The 22,678-nt window shown below is 47.7% G+C and overlaps 1 protein-coding gene across 2 annotated transcripts in view; it reads left to right on the top strand.

Annotated features, from left to right (window-relative positions):
• Positions 1–16,793, top strand: part of ARMH4 (armadillo like helical domain containing 4) — a 61,271-nt gene extending 44,478 nt beyond the window's left edge. The window contains exons 6-8 of one of the 2 annotated variants that reach the window (XM_071426180.1): positions 8,728–8,759; positions 15,086–15,220; positions 16,019–16,793. In XM_071426180.1, the coding sequence (XP_071282281.1) occupies positions 8,728–8,759; positions 15,086–15,220; positions 16,019–16,084 (233 nt within the window). In that variant the 3' untranslated portion in view covers positions 16,085–16,793. Of the gene's footprint in view, positions 1–8,727; positions 8,760–15,085; positions 15,221–16,015 lie in introns of both variants that reach the window. The other variant, XM_071426179.1, reaches the window with a different exon arrangement.
• Positions 16,794–22,678: the final 5,885 nt, after the last annotated feature.

Raw genomic sequence — 22,678 nt, 5'->3', positions numbered from 1 at the left:
TGGACCAAAAGTTATAAAAGTGTGAAAACTCATGACTTGGGGTCCATCTTGGGTCCATCATGGGTGTAGCCACAGCCAGGTTCTTGTACTGCCCAAGGTGAATCCTTTGAAGGCCTTTTAATAAATCCCTCCTTTATTCCTTAAATAAGGAATATTTAAGGAATATTAAATATTCTGCCCAGCCTCTGTTCCAGGTAGCCCCTCAAGGCATCATAACAGCCACCACCATTTTGCTGCTGTCCTCCAGCTGAAATGAGGTGCCCTTGGAGCAGAGGGAAGTATGAGGTGCTCTCCACCTGCAGCTTCTCCACCTTTTCCACTCCTCCCATCACTGCAGCCTGACATTTAGTTTTTAATTTGCACAAATCTATTCTGTCTTTGCCAGAATCTGTTCAGTCTTGTAGCAGACTATGGGAGAGGCTGCTGGGTTATGGAGCAGAAAACAGGCTTGGAGGAAAATGGGCATTGAAAGATAGCACTGGACCAAATTCCACCTTGGGGTAAATTTACAGGGTTAAACCCTCCAGTCATCCCTCAAAACCAGCAGTGATTTTAGGTGGATTTGGTGCCAGAAAGAGCTAAAATATTGGCTTGGTGTGGATATAGAAATCCCTACAGTGTTTGTGGGGCTCAGCCCTGGTGTCTGGGATGGGATGGTGCAGTTTCCCTCCAAGACCTGTTGGTTCCCTCTGATCCCCCAGGGGATGTGGGCAGACCAACAGGAGAACATGGAGCCTGCTGGCAGGAGGAAGGATTTCTCTTCCAGGACCACATCCTCAGCTGCTGTCATGTTATTTCCTGTACAGGAATCAGGAAATTAGGGATTTAAGGATCTGCAAACAAAGGATCGCAGTGCACCTCGAAGCTTCTCCAAAAATCAGCCAGTAAGGTTGAGATCCTGGAATCTCAGAATGGTTGGGACTGGAGGTGACCTCAAAGACCCTTTCTGTTCACAGCCCTCTGCAGGGTGGTGGCCAGGGACACCTTCCACTAGCCCAGGTTGCCCCAGGCCATGTCCAACCTGGCCCTGACTGCACTTGCTGGGGAAGGGTAATGTTTCCCCTCAAGGCATTGCCCTGTAACTCTGCACAAGCCACGCCAGTCATTAAATTGGTTGGATTTATATTCTGTTGTATTCTAGTTCTTGATAACTTTACCAAATTTTAACTGTTTGGACCAAGATTTTTCCATGGTGCTTGTCCCAGACTGTTTAAGAAAACTTTGGCTGATTTATCACCTGCTCCAGTGGATGAATCATGGGAAGAATAAACCATTAATTATTTTTTTACTGGAGACGTCTGAGAAAAAAAAACAATTGTACAGCAAAGTTTTAGCATTGAGAGTGCAGGGATCAGAAGAACTCTGGAAGAGGTGTATCAGTGCTCTGGAAAAGCCTGGAAAGCATTCTTTCATAGAGCCTGGCTCTTCAGCTGCTGCTTCTAGGTAGTTCCATTTGGGTAGTGGTATGTAAATAAACAGCACACAAATGCCACCTTAAAAAAGTAATTAAAGCTGCAAAGTCAAGGCCCATGAGTACAGAAAGATTTTTCATCTTCAGCAGGAGACAGCTTTGATAAGGAACCTCCAGGGAGACCTCAGAGCCCCTTCCAGGGCCTCAAGGGGCACCAGGAGAGCTGGAGAAGGACTTTGGACATGGGCAGGATGTGACAGGACACAGGGAATGGCTTCAGACTGCCAGAGGGCAGGGTTAAATGGGATATTGGGAAGGAATTCTTGGCTGTGAGGGTGGGGAGGGTTTGGCACAGGTTCTGTGCCCAGAGAAGCTGTGGCTGCCCCATCCCTGGAGGTGTCCAAGGCCAGGTTGGAGGGGCTTTGGAGCAACCTGGGATAGTGGGAGGTGTGGGGGTGGGACAAACCTGTCTTTAATGTCCCTTTAACCCAGAGCAGTCTGTGTTTCTCTGAGAGCTGGTGAATATGAACATTTTCAGCCCATGAGCTGAGGCAGGGTGGGTTCTCTCTGCTGGCAGCTCCCTGTGTTGCTCCAGGAGCTGAGCCAGGGCAGGGTGAGGGAGAAGCTCATCCCACGTGTGCTCCAGCAGAGGTGTTGCCATTTCCATAAACAAAGTTTGCATTTCCTCTCCCAGAGCAGACACAGCTTTTGAACATAGTGTGATCGGTAAATATTTAATCACACAACAAATCGTGCCAGCCAGATCACAGCAATGTCCTGCTGATGCCTTTTTGGATAATGGCAGGTTTTGTACCTTGGCTTGGCTTTAACATCTTGTGCCTGTCTGGGGCCACTGAGGGAGGAACAAATGTTGTGTAGATGTCAATATGTGTTTTGAAGGCCCCACAGAAGAAGTGAGTTCACAGAGAAATGCCAAGGCACAAGGGCAGTGCCTCTGCCAGCCTCAGCAAGGGGCAGATAAAGTGGAAAATGGCTTAAAAAGTGCAAGGGAAAAGGAAAAGGAGGAACCAGACCTAATGCCATGGGGAAAAGTGTGTCAAAAGGTCAGGGAAGGAGTTGGGAAGCCCAGTTTGGTTCCTGCTTTCTGGGTGAGTGTGCTGAGTTGTCTCCCCATCTCCATTTCTTTTCCAAGAGATTTGAGGCAGGCTTGGGTTGCAACCATGTCACAGACATCTTTTATGGAAAATCCTTTCCTTAGGAGTTTTCCTGCTGAGAAGCCGAGAGGCCTCAGGAACAAAATGTAACCAATGTTTATCTGCTGCTGTGGAATGCAACAGGTGCATCTGGGATTGGTCTCATGTGGTTGTTTCTAATTAATGGTCAATCACAGCTCAGCTGGCTTGGACTCTCTGTCCGAGCCACAAGCCTTTGTTATCATTCTTTGCTATTCTATTCTTAGCCAGCCTTCTGATGAAATCCTTTCTTCTATTCTTTTAGTATAGTTTTAATGTAATATATATAATAAAATAATAAATCAAGCCTTCTGAAACATGGAGTCAGATCCTCACCTCTTCCCTCATCCTAAAACCCCTGTGAACACTGTCACACAACCAAGCTTGGGCTGCAGCTGGAGAGGCAGGGAAAAGGGTGTAGATGGTGCAGTTCAGGGACCAGACAGTGCCATGGTAGCTATTAAAGTTCACTGGGTTAATTCAAAGTTCACCCAAGCAAAATTTTTATCTGAAAACATAAATGGTAATTGTCAGTTTGACATTTGTTTGATTATCCAGCTGTTCAAGTCTTCTCCAGTTGGGCAATTCATGCATCAACATTCCCATCAGATAGGTGTAGTTGTTCTGGAATTAAAAATATGCTGCCTTCCAGCATATTTCCAGATTGCCTTCCAGATGCCATTTTCTTTATTATTTATTTGTGCTAGTAAGAAAATTGAAAATTGTGCTTTTTTAAGGGAAAGGAGCAGATGCACCCTTGTGCCATTAAGTTGTCAGAGCTGAGCAGATGAAGCACGAAGCATTTCTGCAAAATTGTTCTCACAAGTCTCATTTGGGAAAAAAAAAAAAAAAAAGTTTAACCTGCAAGAGAAAGGGATGAAATCTGTAATGGAACAGGACAGGTTGCTTGGTATATGCAGACTGATTGAAAGTAATCAGTCTTTTGCTTATTTTCTGCACTTTAACCAGCTCTCCTTTGCTGAAAGAGTGCAGATTTGGAGTAGATATTAGGAAAAAAATTCTCGACTGTGAGGGTGGTGAGGCCCAGAAGCTGAGGATCCCCCATCCCTGGCCTGGGGGTTGTGGTGGGGAGTTTTTAAAGGAAAGGGGATGGATGAAGCTCCATCAGTAGCAGGAGGGAGTTCTGGAATGAAGCTGTAACTGCTGGATTTGCAAACCAGGCAACATCTGCAGGGATGAGTGATAATGTGCCATGGAAAACCAGAATTGCTTTAACTGATGATTAAAAAAGAGGATATGATTAAAACAAGCTGATTAGATGAAACCAAAGTGACAAGACAAAGCAGCAGAGCATTCAAAAGGGGAGGGGGGGAGACACAACTGATGGCAGTAGGGCATGAATTATTGATTGAAATCTCCACCAGAAGTCTTTGCATTTTCTTATCTGGGAAGGGAGAGAATGAATGAGAAGTGAACAGAATTATTAAGCAGCTTTATCATTGCACTGGAGTGGATAATTAGGCAATTAGGATTACTAAAAGTTGGCAAAGCAAGAGGCCCTGAGGACTTGTGCTCCTGATTTCAGAGGAGGGTGGAGAGGGAAGCAGGGAAAAGCCTTTGGTGAGAGATTTGGGGGTGCCTTGGGGTGAGTGAGGCTGAAAGGCAGAGCCAGGCTCTGGCACCCAGCCCCTGCAGCTGCCAGGACAGAGAGGGGCACAGGAGACCTGGAAGGTGAAAAAGAACTTGTCTGAGGATGGCCAGTCCTTGGAACAGCAGCAGGGAGGGAGATCAGGAGTGAAGGCCTCAGCATTAAAGGGATCTGGACCTAAGTGAGTCCAGAGGAAACCACAAAGATGCTCTGAGGGCTGAGGACAGGCTGGGAGAGGTGGGGGGTGTTCAGCCTGGGGAAGAGAAGGCTCTGGGGAGACCTCAGAGCAGTTTCTGATTTTGGGCATCCAGTGCCATGTACCCTCAGGTGTCACCTGCTGTCCCCTCCTGAGCCTCTGCCTGCATTGCCAGAGCCTGAGCTCCCAGAGGGGTTTTGCTCACGGGAATTGTGAGTGTCCCTTTGGGCCAGGTCCCTCCCAAAAGGGCCAGGCAGACACCACAGGCTGCTGTGCAAATGAGCCTCACTCCTTCAGCACCAGAGCTTCTGAATAGCTGGCTGCACATTTTGAAGGGGAAAGCTGGGTAAAACTGCCTAAAAATAGCACATTGCATCTGGGACTGTGTGAATCCATCCTGGGCTGCTCTGAGGCCAGTGCCAGACCTGTGTGCTCCTCCTCTGTGCTCCTGACTGGCTTAATCTTAAGCTATATGTTATTTAAAATTAATTTGCAGAGATGCAGACATTACATAAATCACTGAGGAAATGTCAGATTATGTATGTAATTTGCTGAAGTGCTCCACTCTCATCTTACTTAGCTCCCCGTGAAACCAAGGGATCAAAATTAAGCTGAGGCAGAGCTTGGACCAGTCACCATCCTGAAAGTGCTGGGGAAGATGAGCCAGCACTGCAGACACTTGTTAGTAATTCACACCCAGAGAGACTCTTGGAATTTCTTCAGGACATTCAGTGATCAGAGAAAAGGGGAATAAAGGGGATGATGAAAAATACATGGACTAGAGTATTTTTTACTAATTATTTGCTTGCCCTCATTGGCAAGTCACCTGGTGTTCCTGAAGAGATCTGCATTTTCATGGGAAGGTGCCAGCCACAATGTTCCTCTCCCAAAACCAAGCCAGAATATTAATTATGGATTCTGTTGCATAATTAGAGTCTGAAGCCCAGAATTAATTGATGGTAGCTGCTTAGCATAGATATCAATTCCACCTTGGAATAATGCTCTGTCTCCTAGCCACACACAGGTGGGTAAATCACTGGAGCAGTGAGTGCTCAGTTTTGGTGGCACAGGGGCTTGTGATCTCCTGCCAGCTGTTAGAACAGTGCATTGGTGACATGAGAAGTGTTTGTAATTCATGGTAACCCAGTGCTCCTTGACTTGTCCTGCCCCAGCCTGCCAGGGCTGGGACCTTGGCTGTGGCAGCTTGTCTTGGTTTGGAAAGACAGGAGTCTGCTAAGGAAGGCAGGAGCCTCCCCTGAAATGGAGAATGTAAACCCTCCCCACCCCTCTGAATTGCTGTAAATTTTAAATTAAGGGGCTCTCAGGCAAAAAAAAATATGGGAGCAGGAAATAACAGTTCTTTAATAGGGAAAGGGAAAAAAAAAAGGATAAAATGAACAATGCAGTACACTAGAACAACACTGACAGAGTCAGAACCCAGCCTGACACCCTGTGGGTCAGGGTGTTGGCAGCAGTCCCATTGGAATTGTGGCTCAGCCCTCCTGCAGTGTCAGGGGTGGCTCTGCTGGAGCAGGGATCCTGTAGAAAAGGGTGTAGTCATCCTCTGAAGATCCAGTGGAAGAAGAGGCAGCTGCTGTTCCTCTGGGGAATTCCATGGAGAAAGCCGTGCCCATGTCTCAAAAACCTCTGGATTATATCCAGGTAGGAATGCTTGGCTCCTCCCTCTGGGCTCACATCTCCCAATGGGATGCTGTAGTTCTTATCAGTCATGCAGTGACATTCAATGGCTGTTATCAGCAGATGTCCCATCCCGAGGGAGGTGTGAATGTGATCACTCAGAGAGAGAGATAAGGCAAACTGCCCACTTGGCAAAGGTAATCTGCCATACAGATGGCAATTGAAAACATCTTGCCTTACAATCTTCAACACAGCTCCACACTCTCTGCTCCTTCCCAGTGCAGTCCTGCCAGGACATTGAGGGGTTTCTGACCTCCTGCCTGAATCTCATTAATTTGGGGCCATTATTTTCCTCTAGCAGAGCTCAAAGGCTGTGTCTGCATTGGAGCATCCCCTGGAGAGGCACCTAGTCAGGGAGAATCACCTTGGAATGTTTTTCCTGTGGCCTGGGTTGATTTCCAAAGGCACCTCACAGCTGAGTGCAAGGCTGGGTTTAATAACAAACAAATGTGTAACAGCAAATAAAGATTTGTACTATGGAGCTGCTGGGTGCTGCTATTTGGTGGAGCAGAGGGGAACAAAGCCAGCATCTGTGTTCATTAAAAATAGGTAATGGAATATTCTTAGCTCAGCCCCTGCCTCTGCCTTGGCAGAAATACTCTGGAGTTAATTGCTGCTGTTGTTCAGCTGCAGCAAAGTGGGTCAGCTATTGGTGAGATCACTGATCCCATGGAATTGTTGGGAGAGGTGTAAAAATAGGCTTTGTGCTGTGCTCAGCTGGGGTTTGGGCCAGCTGAGCACTGCAGGTGCACGTGGGGATGCTGTCCCCAGGTCCTGTGGGTCTGCAGCTCTGTGGCTGAGCCACTGTCACCACTCCTGGCAGTGCCACACCTGGAACCCAGCCCAGGGCAGCCAGGGGTGTCCTTCCTCTCTGGGATTCCACTGGGAATCCACCCTCAAGCTGCACTAAGGGAAATACAGGTTGGATATCAGGAAAAAGAAAGGGTGAGAAAGTTCTGGAATTGTCTGCCCAGGGAGGTGGTGGAGTCCCCATCCCTGGGTGTGTTTAACAAAGCCTGGATGTGGCACTGGGTGCCAGGGGTGAGTTGAGGTGTTGGGGCTGGGTTGGACTCAGTGATCTTTAAGGTCTCTTCCAACCCAACCCAGTGATTCTGTGAATTCTGTGAATCCAGGGCATGCAAGCTTGGGCTGGCAGAGGAGGATTGTGGTGTCACCTTCATAAACTGAGTTTTGTATGGCTCAGCCTGTGCAGGCCAGGACTAATGGTGGGAAGAGCTGATAAAACAAAACCTCTCATCCTCTTCTAGTGCTGTGTGTGTCCCTCTCCTGGATAATTCATCTCTTTTTCTCAGCTCCCCATCAGAGATAAGTGCACCTGTGCCTCTTTCACAGGTGTTCACCTTTAGCTAATTTGGGATCCTTCTGTTAGGTGTTATCCTTCTGAAGGTGTTATGTTGCTAACACTTCAAAGGGAATATTCAAATGGCTTTGAACTTGTGTTGTATCTGAGACATGAAGTAGCCATTTGCTGCTGGCCCTCCTGTGCCCCCTCCCCACTCACAGAAAGGCTCCTCCTTTCAGAAGGGTGCTCTGAGTGATGCAGACACTGACATTGCTAATTCAAGCTTTGAAGGGACGTTTCATAACAAAGCAGGCTTGGAGATCAGGTCTAAATCCATAAACTTTGTTACATTTGGGATTTAACATGCCCTAGAAGAAATATCCCTCAGAAGGATGTTGCTGCATCCAAGAGGCCCCTGTGCCTTGAGCATTGTCCTCTTGGAGAGATGAGAAGCCTTGAAAAACCACACTTGCTGAGCCCCCAAAACCCCAATATTTAACTCTTTATTGGCTCTTACCCATGAGCAAGAATTTGTTAAAATCCTGGTGGATCCTTTTGGGCATTTTGCCTCGGGGCAGTGCAGACACACCAGTGCCCTGTGGTGTTTGTGACCCCTGCACTCACTGCTGAGCCCTTGCAGCTCTTTGAGATCAGTGAATATTCCATCCCAAAGCACCTGCCATTACACACTTTTAATTCCCAGCTGTCATATTTCAGATTTTATTTAACTGTCAGGAGAAGAAAGTCACAGTGCTGGCAGTATAAATTTGCTTGGGTTGGTGATTTAGCCCCTCAGTGCCATCCCACTGGATGGAGGCTTCCCAGAGCAGGCAGTGGTTATTCCAGAAAAGCAGGGCAATAAAAGGCAGTGAAAAACACATTTTTAGCCATCATTACAAATTATACAAAATTCAGGGGAGAATATCCACATAGAGGAGGCCAGGGGAAGGAAATAACTGCACTGAAAGGTTTTCTCCTGGTCAGACACCCTGCTGTGTGTATGAGAAGTGATGGTCAAAAATCCACAACATGAAATACTGCTTTTTCATTTTTTTTATTTTTTATTTTCCTTTTAAAATCACTCTGAAAATGTGAATTGCTCAGGCAAAGGTGAGCTGTTTGCCTGCCAACTCCAAGAGTTTCTTGTGTTGATTTGCTGCATTTGCTTTTTCTCATGAATGAGAAAAGAGGAAACCTAATGTTCAGCCTTATCAGCTTGTCAATTTAATTGCTGTCTATTTTAATGTTATCACTATCATTTGTTACTAATTAATAGAAGCAACATGATTGCAGCTTTTATTTTTCCTTATTTTTCAGTGAGAAGCTGGATGGAGAAGCTGAAAGATAAGGTAGGAGGCTCAGTGTTTCAGTTCCTTTCAAAGCAAAACCATTTTTACTTGCAGGAATAAATAAATTCTTGTCAGTGCAGTTCTTTATCTCCATACAGACAGTTGAGAAAGGGCTTAAAATTTTCTCTGAGAGGCAAATGAGCCAGGTGCTGCTGGTATAGAGTGGTGTGAATGCACAAAAAATCCCTGATGGGTTGGAACTAAGGGCAGGAGGGACAGAAGTGTTTGATTGATTTCTCTGCACCAGAAAATGACCTTGTCAGATAACCCAGGTTGCTTTTTTTTTATTTCCCCTTAACTCATCCTAGAATAGTTTTGGTGGGAAAGGACCTTTGGAAGTCCATCTAGCCCAGCCCCTCTGCACTGAGCAGGGATATCTTCACCAGACCAGGTGTTTAGGACCCTCTCCAGCCCGACCTGGAATGTTTCCAGGGACCCCAAGGTAAAGAACTTAGTTCCACCCCTTTTCTCTCTGTGCTGAGCTCAGCTCTGGATCCAAATCAAGAGGTGCTGCTCTCTGGTGAGAGGCTGCCTGCCATGCCAGTGCTTCTGCATGAGGCTTATCCCACCTCCACGTGCTGCAAATCCCTGCAAGGAGGATGATCAAACACAGCAAAGCTGATAAACAAGGTTCCAGACCTTGATCCTTCCTCCCTGGCATCCCAGGGGCTGCTCCATGCATCCAAGAGCTGTGCAGCCACAGGCACTGATGGCTTTTTAGGCTCTGCTGCCCTGGAGCAAATATTGACATTTCAGAATGGTTGTGAAGCTTTCCAAGCGTAGTGTTGCTGGCAGCAGAGCCATGAAGCTGGAAATGAGGTGACAGCAAGAACATTTTGTGACTCGACAGGCCTTGGAGATTCTTGAAGAGGGTCAGAGTCAGTAGAAACAAAAACCATCTCAAGGAGTGGGAGTGATGTCTGCAAAGCCATCCCTGAACTTAAGCAGACTCACCCAGCCAGCCCAGCCCTGCCTCTGCTCCACACCAAATTCCAGCAGCACTTTGATCATCAGGTCAGAGCAGAGAATCAGGGCCTGGGTGTCTGTTCTTGTCTTGGTTTGGAAAGACAGGAGTCTGCTAAGGAAGGCAGGAGCCTCCCCTGAAATGGAGAATGTAAACCCTCCCCACCCCTCTGAATTACTATAAATTTTAAATTAAGGGGCTCTCAGGCAAAAAAAAAATATGGGAGCAGGAAATAACAGTTCTTTAATAGGGAAATGGAAAAAAAAAGGATAAAATAAAACAATGCAGTAAACCAAAACAACACTGACAGAGTCAGAACACAGCCTGACACCCTGTGGGTCAGGGTGTTGGCAGCAGTGCCATTGGAATTGTGGCTGCAGCCCTCCTGCAGTGTCAGGGGTGGTTCTGCTGGAGCAGGGATCCTGTAGAAAAGGGTGAAGTCATCCTCTGAAGGTCCAGTGGCAGAGGCAGCTGCTGTTCCTCTGGGGAATCCAGTGCAGAAGCTGTGCAGTTATTCCAGGATCTCCAGATTATATCCAGGCAGGAATGCTTGGCTCCTCCCTCTGGGCTCACATCTCCCAGTGGGATGCTGTAGTTCTTATCAGCCATGCAGTGACATTCAATGGCTGTTATCAGCAGATGTCCCTCTAGAGGGAGGAGTGATTGTGGTCACTCAGAGAGAGAGATAAGGCAAACAGCCCCCTGACAAAAGCCATACAGATGGTAATGGAATACATCTTGCCTTGCAACCTGGAATAGTTCTGCAGGCCTGGGGGGTGGGAGGGTTTCAGGTGGGCTCCTGCCCAGCCCTGCTGAGTTGCCTTTCTGCCTGCACTAGGAAGGAGGCGAGTCTAGAGCCAGCCTAGAGTCCCCTTGGCCTGGGCTTCATCCAGAGCAGATGCTGAAAGGACAGAGAATGGTTTTCCCAGCCAAGGTAAAGAGCAGCTCCCAGGCTGGCTGTGTGCCTGGAGGGATTGCAGCATGCCCAGGGCACCTCTCATGCCAGCACATGGCACAGCACAGCTTGGGGACATCAGTGGCTTCTCCCTGAAGCTGTAGCTTGTCTTTCCTCTTGTCACCTTGTTGGCCACCTCTGTCCTTCCCTGTTGCAGAGGGACTGCATGTTCCTGTCTCCAGCAGAGCTGTGGAGAGTTTGAACCTCGTGCAGGCAGACCCTGGGCTGTGGCAGTGCCCAGCTATCACCAGCCAGGGGCTGTGCACAAATCACAAATGGGATGGGACTGCTGGGAACAGCTTTGAGCTGGTTTATTTTCCAGCATCAGCCTCATTGCATGGTTATGACAATGGGAAGATGCCATCAGCAGACCAAGAACTTAATGCTACACCTTACTTTAAAAGCTTTTTGACCAATCACCCAAAGCAAAAGCACATTGACAGTAGTTCCATCCAACCACTATAAGCACACATACCTTTGGTTAAAACAATCCTTGCTTATTTCAAACACAATACCTGCTTGTGAGCCTTAAAACACAATGCACAGAGCTCCTTATTAAGCTTAAAACTTTTTAATATCTCACCAGACATACTTTTCTGCAGCTTAGGGAGTTATTCTAGACAAGCTTTAATACACAAACCATTGTTCTATTTGTCCTTACTTTTCTACTTTTTACATAATTTGTCTGCTGACCAATCTTTTGGCTACTGATCAGCTCTAATCACAGTTCTGCTGTCTCTGAGGCCTGCCTTTTGCAGCTTTCCCAAAACCCTCTGATTTTATGGATTCCCACAGCCAGCACAAGCACTGCTGTCACTGAGGATCCACTGGTGTCCACTCCAAAGAAAGACTCACTCCTGAGCCACCTCCCTCCTTTGGGATCTTTCACCTGGTTCACATCTTTCCTTAGAAAAGCCCAACAAAAAACACTCCCCCTCCACTCCCAACCAGTTGCTGGTATCACAAATCACTTCCAAATAAATCTGTTGACCCCATTCCCTACTCCTCCTAATTGAGTTTATATCAGCACCAGTCTGTGTGCCCCTTTCATTTGCCCCATCCTCTGCTTTATAATCCCTCCACCCAGAAGAGAATTCCAGCACATCTCTGAGAGAAATGTCCCTCCCTGTCCCTCAGGTGTGGCTGTGGGACCAGGAGCACAGGGTCAGGGACAGATTTATGTCTGGTTTCCTGCAATCACTGTGCAAATGCTGCATTTGGTGGGGCAAATAATGGACATGGAGTTCCTCTCAAGTTCTCTTGCTATTATCTCAAAGCCCAGCAGGGCCAGGAAAGTCCTGAGCATGGATTTGGTGTATTAAAAGCATCCCTAAAGAAGCTACATCTTCCCCATAAAGGGGTGAAAATGTGGCTTTGGCCTGTGAAATGGGGTTTTCTATCAAGAAAGTGCAGAAGCCCTCAGAAGTTGGGCTGCAAGACACAGAAGGGCTGGGTTTGTATCACATCACAAGTTTTTGGGGTATAAAACACTGATCTGGGGCCTGGGGGAAACCTGTAAAAGGCTGTGGGCTGGTCAGGTGTGACAAAGGCTCACAGACAGGCTGAGGAGCTCATTGTGAATTCTGATATGGAAACTCAGCTGGGCAGCAGCTCAGAGCCATTTGCAGCCTCCCCTCACTGCCCGTGCCAGCAGCAAAGTTCCAGAAATAGAAAACCCCACGCTGCACTAATTAGGTCACCCAATTAAGGCACCTTAATTGCCTTACAGAGACACAGCCTTCAGCTGTGTTCTCACTCAGCTCCTTTTTTGGGAGCTGGGCTCAGGCTGCAGCCCCTTCCCAGCACCTGAGCTGAACAGGGCTGGCTGTTCTGGGAGAGGGTTCAGGGCATCTGAACGATGCAGCTGAAGATCCCTCGAGCTTTGGGATCCACACACAGAGGAGCTGCTGCTGTCTAAAGCACTGAGTAGGACCTGGAGGGGCTTGGGGGAGCAAACCAGCCCTCCCTGGGGGAGGAGGGAGCAGCCCCCAATGGGGATCCATAGAAAAGGATCTGGTGCTGCTCTAAGCCAAAAACCTAATCTAATCTAAAATTCCAATCCAAACCGTGACCCAAACCCTGACCCAATTCCAGCCCAAACCCTGACCCAATTCTAATCTGAATCCTGACCCAAACCCTGATCCAATTCCAATCCAAACCTGACCCAAACCCTGATCCAATTCCAATCCAAACCTGACCCAAACCCTGATCCAATTCCAGTCCAAACCCTGATCCAATTCTAATCTGAATCCTGACCCAAACCTGACCCAAACCCTGATCCAATTCCAGTCCAAACCCTGATCCAATTCTAATCTGAATCCTGACCCAAACCTGACCCAAACCCTGATCCAATTCCAATCCAAACCTGACCCAAACATGACCCAAACCCTGATGGAATTCCAGTCCAAACCTGACCCAAACCCTGATCCAATTCCAGTCCAAACCCTGATCCAAACCTGACCCAAACCCTGATCCAATTCCAATCCAAACCCTGACCCAAGCCCTGATCCAAGCCCTGATCCAATTGGTGCCTGCCCCAGATGAAAGCAGTTATTTTCATTCTCTCCAGGTAAGTGTACACAGGCAGGCTAGTGAACAGCTTTTTTTAAATTTTTTTTTTTAATTTCCTCCCACTCAGTGGATTATGGAAGAGAAGTAATTATGGTGTGTGTGCTGTGTTGTATTTTGATAGCCTAGATGAAGGCAGGTGGTTGTAAGCAATGGGCTGAGTCTTGCTGGGAGCTGTCTGATAGTCCTCACAATTGGTGCCTGTGTCCCTTGGCAGGTGTAAAATCCATTTTTGGGGGGTGTAGCAGGCAGAGGGTGAAGCTGTAGTGGCACAGCAGAGGACTGTGGCTGCAGGGTGAGGAGAGGCAGAGCTACAGAGGGGAGCAAGGCTGTACCTGCCTCCCTTGCAATGCTGAGCACACCTAACCAAATTAGGTGAAGATTCTGAGGCAATACTTTAAAATTTAGGTTCCTTGTCATTTAAAGCAGTAAAATATAAAATAGCAAGCACTTGGGAATATTTTCCTAAGGATTTAGAGTGCTTAGATGTGTAATTTTAGATTAGCCATGTTGTCTGTATTTTTTGTTTTAATGGGCAGTGCAAACACACTGATCACAGCAATTGAATTAGGGCTGGTTAATTTTGCTGTGGTCCCCTTAAGGCCACCTGAGGGTGTGAGTGCCCTCCCTCTGTGTCACCATCCTGCTGCCATGCAGGGGACACCTTCCCATGTGTGAAAAACACCAAGCACTTGTTTTTAAAATTTTAAAAGTTTAATAATAATAAAATGGTTCTAAAATAGCAATTTAATTAGAGGAATAATAATTTGGACAGTTTGGATTAGGACAACATGAGACAATAAAAACAAAGAATTTCAGACAGTCTGGGTACCTTTTCTGGGCAAAATAAGCCCCAAAAAGGACCCACGTTAACAGAGGATTAACCCTTAAAAACAACAGCCTGTTGCATATTCATACACCTCATACATGATGCATAAATTCCATTCAAACACAGGATTCTGTCTGGGCAGTGTCAGCTTCTTCCTCTGAATCCTAACGGCATCTTCAGAGATGAATGATGCAGGAAGAAATTTGTTTCTTCTGATAATGGAGCAATAAATTCCCTTTCTCTGAAAGATTCAGGTGTCCTGTGGCTGCTATCTCGCTGCAAGTCCTTTCTTTAAAAAAAGTATCTTACATAGCATAGTTTCTATTTTAACATTATGTTATAACCTAAAACTATATTTAACACACTACTTGAGAAAATTAACACAGCATAACTTTTCTAACATAACACATAAAATATTCATTTTAATATTTGCACAAAGCCAATCATAAAACATGCATTTTTCACACCATGCAAAGCCAAAGTGTTTGGCTCAAAGATTTTGAGTACAAAGCTGAGGAGGCCTCGAGATCACCTTCCTTTGGCAGCCAAGGTTTTCCTTCAAAACAAAAAACACTCCCAGCTAGTTGCTGGTGTAGCAAATCACTTGCAAATAATTGACCCCATTCCCTCCTCTTCCTAATTGAGTTTATCAGCATCAGTCTGTGTGCCCCTCTCATTTGCCCCATCCTCTGCTTTATAATCCCTCCACCCAGAAGAGGATTCCAGCACACAGTGGCCCATCTCTGAGAGTTATGTCCCTCTCCTAAAGGCAGGCAGTGCAGGGTCTCAGGTGTCACCAGTAAATATGTGTCAGGGAAAGCTGAGTTGTGCTGGTGACCAGCTTGCTCCTGGAGGGGGGAATCATCCCGTGCAGGAAGGTGAGGGGGGCTCAAATCCATTAAACTTTGAGGAAATCATCATAGGGATAAATTGCAGTCCTTGGCTGGTGAAAAATGGCTCTGAAAGGATGGTTTTGGGAGTGATGCTCTGCTCCTCTCTCCTCCATTTAGGCAGGATACATGTCAGGGATGCTGGTTCCTGTGGGAGTTGGAATAGCTGGAGCTCTCTTCATCCTGGGGGCGCTCTACAGCATTAAGATGATGAATCGCCGGAGGAGAAACGGCTCCAAGAGGCACAAAAGGAAGGTATGGAGTGTGAAAAACGCCAATCACTTGTTTTTAAAACTTTAAAAGTTTAATAGTAATAAAATGGTTATAAAAATAGTAATATAATTAGAGTAATAATAATTTGGACCATTTGAATTAGGACGATATGAGACAACAAATACAAAGAGTTACAGACAGTCCGGGTACCTTTTCTGGGCAGCACGAGCCCGAAAAAGGACCCACGTTAACAGAGGATTAACCCTTAAAAACAACAGCCTGTTGCATATTCATACACCTCATACATGATGCTTAAATTCCATTCAAATACAGGATTCTGTCTGGGCAGTGTCAGCTTCTTCCTCCAAATCCTAACAGCACCTTCGAGGCGGGAAGAAGTTGGTTTCTTCTGATTATGGAGCAATAAATTCTTTTTCTCCGAAGGATTTAGGTGTCCTGTGGCTGCTATCTCGCTGCAAGTCCTTTCTTTAAAAAAAGTATCCTACATAGCATAGTTTCTATTTTAACATTTTTTAATAACCTAAAACTATATTTAACACAGTTCTTAAGAGAATTAATACAACATTACTTTCTAACACAACACATATAATATTCACTTTAATATTTGCGAGAAGCCAATCATAAAATACCTGCATTTTTCACATGGAGACTGCCAGGGGAAGGTATGGAAACTCTGAACCCTCCTGGCTGGAAATCAAACTCAGCCTGGCTGGGGTCTGTCTGAGCTGGGGCACCTTGGTTATGGGATGGGGGCATTCGAATTCTCTCCTTTTGGTTCCTTTTTGCAGCTCTCTGATGTTTGTTCTCCTCCCCCAGCAGAGGGAATTTAACAGCATGCAGGACCGAGTGATGCTCCTGGCCGACAGCTCTGAAGACGAATTTTGAGTGGAACTGCAGTGCCCTTGGGAGAGAGAGCCCGTGACTTTTAGAGGAGGGAGAGAGGGGGAGGAGAAGAACAAGCGACTTTTCTGCTGCTGCAGCGCTGCTCCCTCGGCTGCCCCGGGCAGGGGTGTGTCCCCAGCCCAGTGACAATGACAATGACAATGCTATGCTCTACGTGTGCCACCCGTGGTGTTTGTTTTGATACAGTAGTGGAGATCTCACACTCACCCTCGGCGCCTCATTCAGAGCCACAGCTGGAGCTGATCCATGTGGATGATTATTTTCCTCTTGCCCTGGTGTACTGTTTTGGTCCTGGCTGGCAGTAATCTAATCATAACAATAGCTCTCACCCATCCCAGGAATGGAAATCTTTACTGTGAATGACTTCTGTCCAATTCATTTTAAATGTTACATTACCTGAGCTAGAGTTCCTTAGTGCTAAGATTAGCTGCTCTGCTTAATTAATGAGTTGTAAGCCTGGCCTGTACCCCTGGCTGCCAGAGAAGTGCCCATGTACAGGGCTCTTGATACAGTTTGAAGCACATTTCTGCCCTTGGGTGCCCCCACTCTCACCCCTTTCTTCCTTCAGCTCTGCTCCACACTGCTTGGAGACACACAGGAATGGCCTCAACATTGATTCCACCACCACATTCCCTGTCCATTTCCAACCAGCACTGTCTGTTACAGCACAATAAATACCAGCACTCATCTACTGATGGCTGCTCTTGCTGCATCTCTTGGCTTTTGCTCAGTGTGCAAGGAGGTGAGAGAAGAGGAAGGTCAGAGACTACCCCAGCTTCTGCCTCCTCTTGGAAGGACACTAGCTCCAGGTTCTTCTCTTTCCAAGGCTGCATTCCCATAGGGATACGGGTGGAGCCTCTGAACCCCTTTACCCCACTGGAAAATGCATTTTCAGCCCCTGAAAGCTGCATGAACCACAGCACCTTTGGGGGATCTGGATGGGTCTTGTCTCACAGAACCACAGAATTGTTTGGCTTGGAAGGGACTTTCAAGGGATCTGTTTCCAACCCTGACACCTTCCACTACCCCAGGTTGTTCCAAACCTTGTCCAGTCTGGCCTGGAAAACTTCCAGGGATGGGGCAGCCATGGATTCCCTGGGCCACTGGTATACAAACCATGGAATTCAGAAAGGGACTAAAGCTTGGGGAGCAGGTGCAGTCACTGTTGAGGGATTTGGGGTTAACAGTGGGAAAACAGCAAGAGCTGGAGAGATGGCAGCTCTGGGGGGTGAGGTGACCCCATTGGGAACCTTGGCTGTGGGGAGAAAGGTGAATCCATGGCACAGATGGGTGCAGGGGGTTGTGGAGGTGCTTTGTTAGTCCCAAGTACTGAGGGACACAGTGCTTGAGGTGTCACAGGCATTGAGCAGGGGAGGATAATGCAGCTTTGCCCAGAAATGCTGTCAAAACAGCCAGGAAAAGGGCTGCACTACTGGGCTCTGCTTCCCACTGTGGAATTACTTCAATCTGACATGCAAAACATCCATGTTCCTGAAGGGGGAATCCATGTTTCTGAGGAGGGAATCCAAGTTTCAGAGGTGGGAATCCATGTTTCTGAGGGGGGAATCCATGTTTCTGAGGTGGAATCTATGCTTCTGATGTGGGAATCCATGTTTCTCAGAGGGAATCCATGTTTCTGAGGGGGAATCCATGTTTCTGAGGAGGGAATCCATGTTTCTGAGGTGGAAATCCATGTTTCTGAGGTGGGAATCCATGTTTCTGAGGGGGTAATCCATGTTCCTGATGAGGGAATCCATGTTTCTGAGGGGGGAATCCATGTTCCTGAGGTAGAATCCATGTTTTTGAGGGGGGAATCCATGTTCCTGAGGTGGGAATCCATGTTTCTGAGAGGGGAATCCATGTTTCTGAGTGGGGAATCCATGTTTCTGAGAGGGGAATCCATGTTCCTGAGGTTGGAATCCATGTTTCTGAGTGGGGAATCCATGTTTCTGACATGGGAATTCATGTTTCTGAGGAGGGAATCCATGTTCCTGAGGTGGGAATCCATGTTTCTGAGGGGGAATCCATGTTTCTAGGGGGTAATCCATGTTTTTGAGGGGTAAATCCATGTTCCTGAGGTGGGAATCCATGTTTCTGATGTGGAAATCCAAGTTTCTGAGGAGGGAATACATGTTTCTGAGGGGTAATCCATGTTCCTGAGGGTTAATCCATGTTTCTGAGGGGTAATCCATGTTCCTGAGGGTTAATCCATGTTTCTGAGGGGGAATCCATGTTTCTGAGGGGGAATCCATGTTCCTGAGGTGGGAATCCATGTTTCTGAGATGGGAATCCACGTTTCTGAGGGGGTAATCCATGTTTCTGAGGTGGGAATCCATGTTCCTGAGGTGGGAATCCATGTTTCTGATGTGGAAATCCATGTTTCTGAGGAGGGAATCCATGTTCCTGAGGTGGGAATCCATGTTTCTGAGATGGGAATCCATGTTTCTGAGGGGGAATCCATGTTCCTGAGGCCGGAATCCATGTTTCTGAGGGGGAATCCATGTTTCTGAGGGGTAATCCATGTTTCTGAGGGGTAATCCATGTTTCTGAGGTGGGAATCCATGTTTCTGAGGGGGAATCCATGTTTCTGAGGGGGGAATCCATGTTTCTGAGGTGGGAATCCATGTTCCTGATGAGGGAATCCATGTTTCTGAGGTGGGAATCCATGTTTCTGAGGGGGGAATCCATGTTCCTTAGGTGGGAATCACTTTTCTGTGGGGAATCCATGTTTCTGAGAGGGGAATCCATGTTTCTGAGGTGGGAATCACTGTTCTTTGGGGAATCATCCTTCCTGCAAGGAACAGTGTCTGTTGCCAGAGGAGAAGTGAGCAGAAAAGTAAGGGCAGACCCCACATCTGCTGAGATTCAGTCCCTCTGAGCCTTTGGAGAGGGAGGGGTGGTTGAGGAGGGGCAGGAGCAGGATTTGGTTCCCTGTGGAGGTGGAAAGGTCTGTCAGATGGTGGGGAATGTCTTGTGGAAGTGTCAGTGGGATTGCAAGGCAGGGAGGACTTTCAGGAGCCCCTCCTGAGGTGAGCTCTCTCTTGAGAGGGCCAGGGCCTGCTCTGGACATTAAATCACCAGATGTGATGGTCAGCTCTGGACAAGCCCTGCCCAGCAGAGCCCAGGTGCTCTCCTGAGCCTGTGACACCCACTGGGTCACCTGGACAAGGACAGCCTGGTTCCAAAATGCTGCTCCAATGCTCAGTCTTCCAATCCAGCAGCTGTGTGTGGTACCTCAGCCATCCATCCTGTGGGTGCATGGGGAGCAGGCTGGGGAGACAACATTTTTGGGGGTGAGGGGTCTTCATACCCCCCAGATAGGGCTCCACAGTGCATCTCTCCCTTTCTGTTCCTGAAATATCATCCAGGAGGGTTTTGCCTTGCTAAAAGCAGCCCCACATCTTTAACAGGCACTGACTGGCAATACACCATGAAATCCAAAATTCAGTCCTCTTTCTCACTTGGTTACTCCAAGTTAAGATGAAGTTTTCCCTCCAGAGTGATCTCTCCCTATTTCCTGCTGGTTCCTAAGTCTGTTGGAGCTTGGAGGTGCTTGGGAGGTGTTACCAGTCCAGGGATCATTCCTTCACTATTGGGGATTAGGAAATATTGTCCCTTGGGCTCTTTGATGATTTATTCCCTGTAAGGCATGGTGGGGATTGCAAAGTGGACACCTGATGAAATATCTGATAAAACAGAGCTGCTGGGTCAGTCAGGAGGAGGAGGAGGGATGGCTGAGGAAGGCTGCTGGTTTAAGTAGCTCAGCTCTGGCAGCTCAGGAGGATCCTTATGGATGGGCTGCCAGTTTGATGGATTGGGAAGGCAGGTGGGGAGGTGCTGTGGCCTTTTGTTGTGCTAATAAATCCCCAGTTTGGGAAACACTGCCTTTCCGCAGGGGCAATCAGTTTCCCTGTCTCTCCTCTCCCTCTCCAGCATAATGAACGTGAGGAATTAAAGGCAGCACTGCCAGTCAGAATGATGGAAGTGAGGTTTTACTGCATCTCTGGGGGGCCTGGTGTCCTCAGAACCAGAGAGGACATGGCAGGGGTGGCTTGGATGCTGCAAGTCCACAAGGAAGGGAGGCCCACCTGCCTGCACAGTTCAGTGTGGGCTCTCTGGTCTCTGCTGGTGACAGGCTTAGGAGTTAGGTGGGTTTCCCAAAGGTTTTTCTTGTGATCTGTCTGCACTGCCAGGCCTGACTCTGGCTCTGAAATGCTTCACCCAAGGATGGGACCTGAGCACTGCTGGCCATTTGGAGGGGAGCTTTCTGTGGAATAGTTGGTTTTGGTCATCCCTGGAGGGTCCCCATGTCTTCATCTTGAACTGGAAGCAAGGAGGGAAGTCAGAGCCAGCTATGGCTCAAGAGAAGTTTGTGGGAGCCCCAGGAGCTCAGAGTTTCCTGCAGTGTCTGCAGGTCCTTGAAGCACCAGCACCACTCAGCCCCTTCCCTTCTCATTCAAGGCCAATAGGCTTCAGATTGGGCACTTAAAAATATCCTCTACACAGCTCCTGGAGTTGGATTCATTCTCTTGGAATGACCAGGTGGCAGCAGGGAGGGGATGGAATCTTTACCTCTGCCTTGCCAAACCAGCAGCTTCTTTTGGAAGAGGCAGGGCAAGGAAAGCAGCCAAGAAGGGCCTTCCTCATCCTCAGTGCTGGGTGAACTGCAAGGCCCTGAGTGCTGAGGGTGGTGGCATTGGCACAGCAATGTCCCTGCAGCAATAACAACCCCTGGACTCCACACAGGACCAGCCACTCACCTCCCTTTTGCATTCTCCTGATAGCACAAGGCAGAATTTCCTTCCAGGCACTGCACAGCAGCTTTGGCATCTCCAGCCCCACTTCTGACAGAAGGAACCAGCCTGGCAGTTCTTGCCCCCTTGGAATGACCTCCACCACACAGCTGCTGATCCCTGAAGGTGTCTCTGAGGCCAGATGTTCACCCTGGTGAGGCTGCTCTGGACTGCTCTGCCTCCACAGAGAGCTGTGAGCAGTCCCTGTGCTTCCTTGTGGTTTTCTCTTGTGGACAGGAGCAGCTCCTTATCCTGTAACTATGGAATGTAGCACTTTGTTAAAGGAAAACATTGGGAAATAAAAAGCTGTCCATCCATCAGAGCTGACTGTGAGTGCCTGTCTCCCTGATCTGTGGTCCTTCAGTGTCCCAGGCAAAGGTGTGAAGTGATGCTTGGAGGATCTGAGTGTTGTGTTTCTTTCTCCAGGCTGCATGGTCAGTCCAAGGACTCAGTCTGGGCTTGCAGGGGTCACAGGAGCCATGGGGAACCTCAGGCTGGCACTTTTTGGGTAGGATTTACCTGGAAGTAGGTGTTTGCCATAGGCTGTGATGACCCCAAAGTCCCTTGGTGTCTTGGTTTGAAAAGACAGGTGTCTGCTAAGGAAGGCAGGAGCCTCCCCTGAAATGGAAAATGTAAACCCCCTCCCTCTGAATTGTTGCAATTTTGAAATTAAGGGGCTCTCAGACAAAGATATGGGAGCAGGAATAACAGTTCTTGTGGTATTTGCAGGGGTCCCCAGGATGAGGTGAGAGATGAGGAATTGAGAATCTGACTCCATGTTCTCAGAAGGCTGATTTATTATTTTATTATTATTTATGATTTATTTTTTATGATATTATATTAAAGAATGATATACTAAAACTATACTAAAGAAAGAGAAAGGATACATCAGAAGGCTTAACAAGAATGAGAATGAAAAACTCGTGACTGACTCCTTGAGTCTGACACAGCTGATGGTGATTGGTCATTAAGTAAAAACAATTCACATGGAACCAATCAAACAATGACCAGTTGGTAAACAATCTCCAGACCACATTCCAGGGCAGCAAACACAGGACAAGCAATCAGATAATTATTGTTTTCATTCTTTTCTGAGGCTTCTCAGCTTCCCAGGAGAAGAAATCCTGGTGAAAGGATTTTTCAGAAAATATGACAGTGACAAGTTCTCTATTAGGGAAGAAAATAAAATAAAAATGCAGTAAAACAAAACAGCACTGGTAGAGTCAGACCATGCCCTGTCCCCTGTGTGTCAGGGGGTGGCACAGCCCCATCCCATGGGGGCTCAGCCCTCCTGCAGTGCCAGCTGTGGCTCTGCTGGAGCAGGGATCCTGCACAAGGGGGGAGTTTTCCTCTGCAGCTCCAGGGCTGCTGCAGATGGGCCTGGGCTCCCTCTGGCCATGCAGGGCAGCAGAAGCTGCTCCTCTGGCAATGCACTGGGCAAAGGCTGCTGGGCTGTCCCAAAGCTCAGATTGGATCCAGGTAGGAATGCTTGGCTCCTCCCCTGGGCAATGCAGCATCTCCCCATGGGATGATGGGATTGGATCAGCCCTGCAGGGACACTCAGTGGCCATGGACAGCAGAGATCTCCTGCAGGGAGGACTGGATGTGGGAGAGATAAAGAAAAACCTGCCCCATGAACAGAGGAGAACTGCCCCAGCTCTGAGAGATGGGAATGGAATACACATCCCCATTTCCCACCTCAGACACTTGGTTGGCAGTGGCAGGAATGAGCCCCAACAGTGACATCTCTGTGCACACCAGGACAATTTTTCTTTCTGTTTTG

Source organism: Agelaius tricolor, unplaced genomic scaffold (assembly GCF_023055355.1).
Source record: "Agelaius tricolor isolate 1412-34295 unplaced genomic scaffold, bAgeTri1.0.p SCAF_5, whole genome shotgun sequence".
In the NCBI taxonomy this organism is placed as follows: Eukaryota; Metazoa; Chordata; class Aves; order Passeriformes; family Icteridae; genus Agelaius; species Agelaius tricolor.
This window is presented reverse-complemented; position numbering and strand designations above follow the sequence as displayed.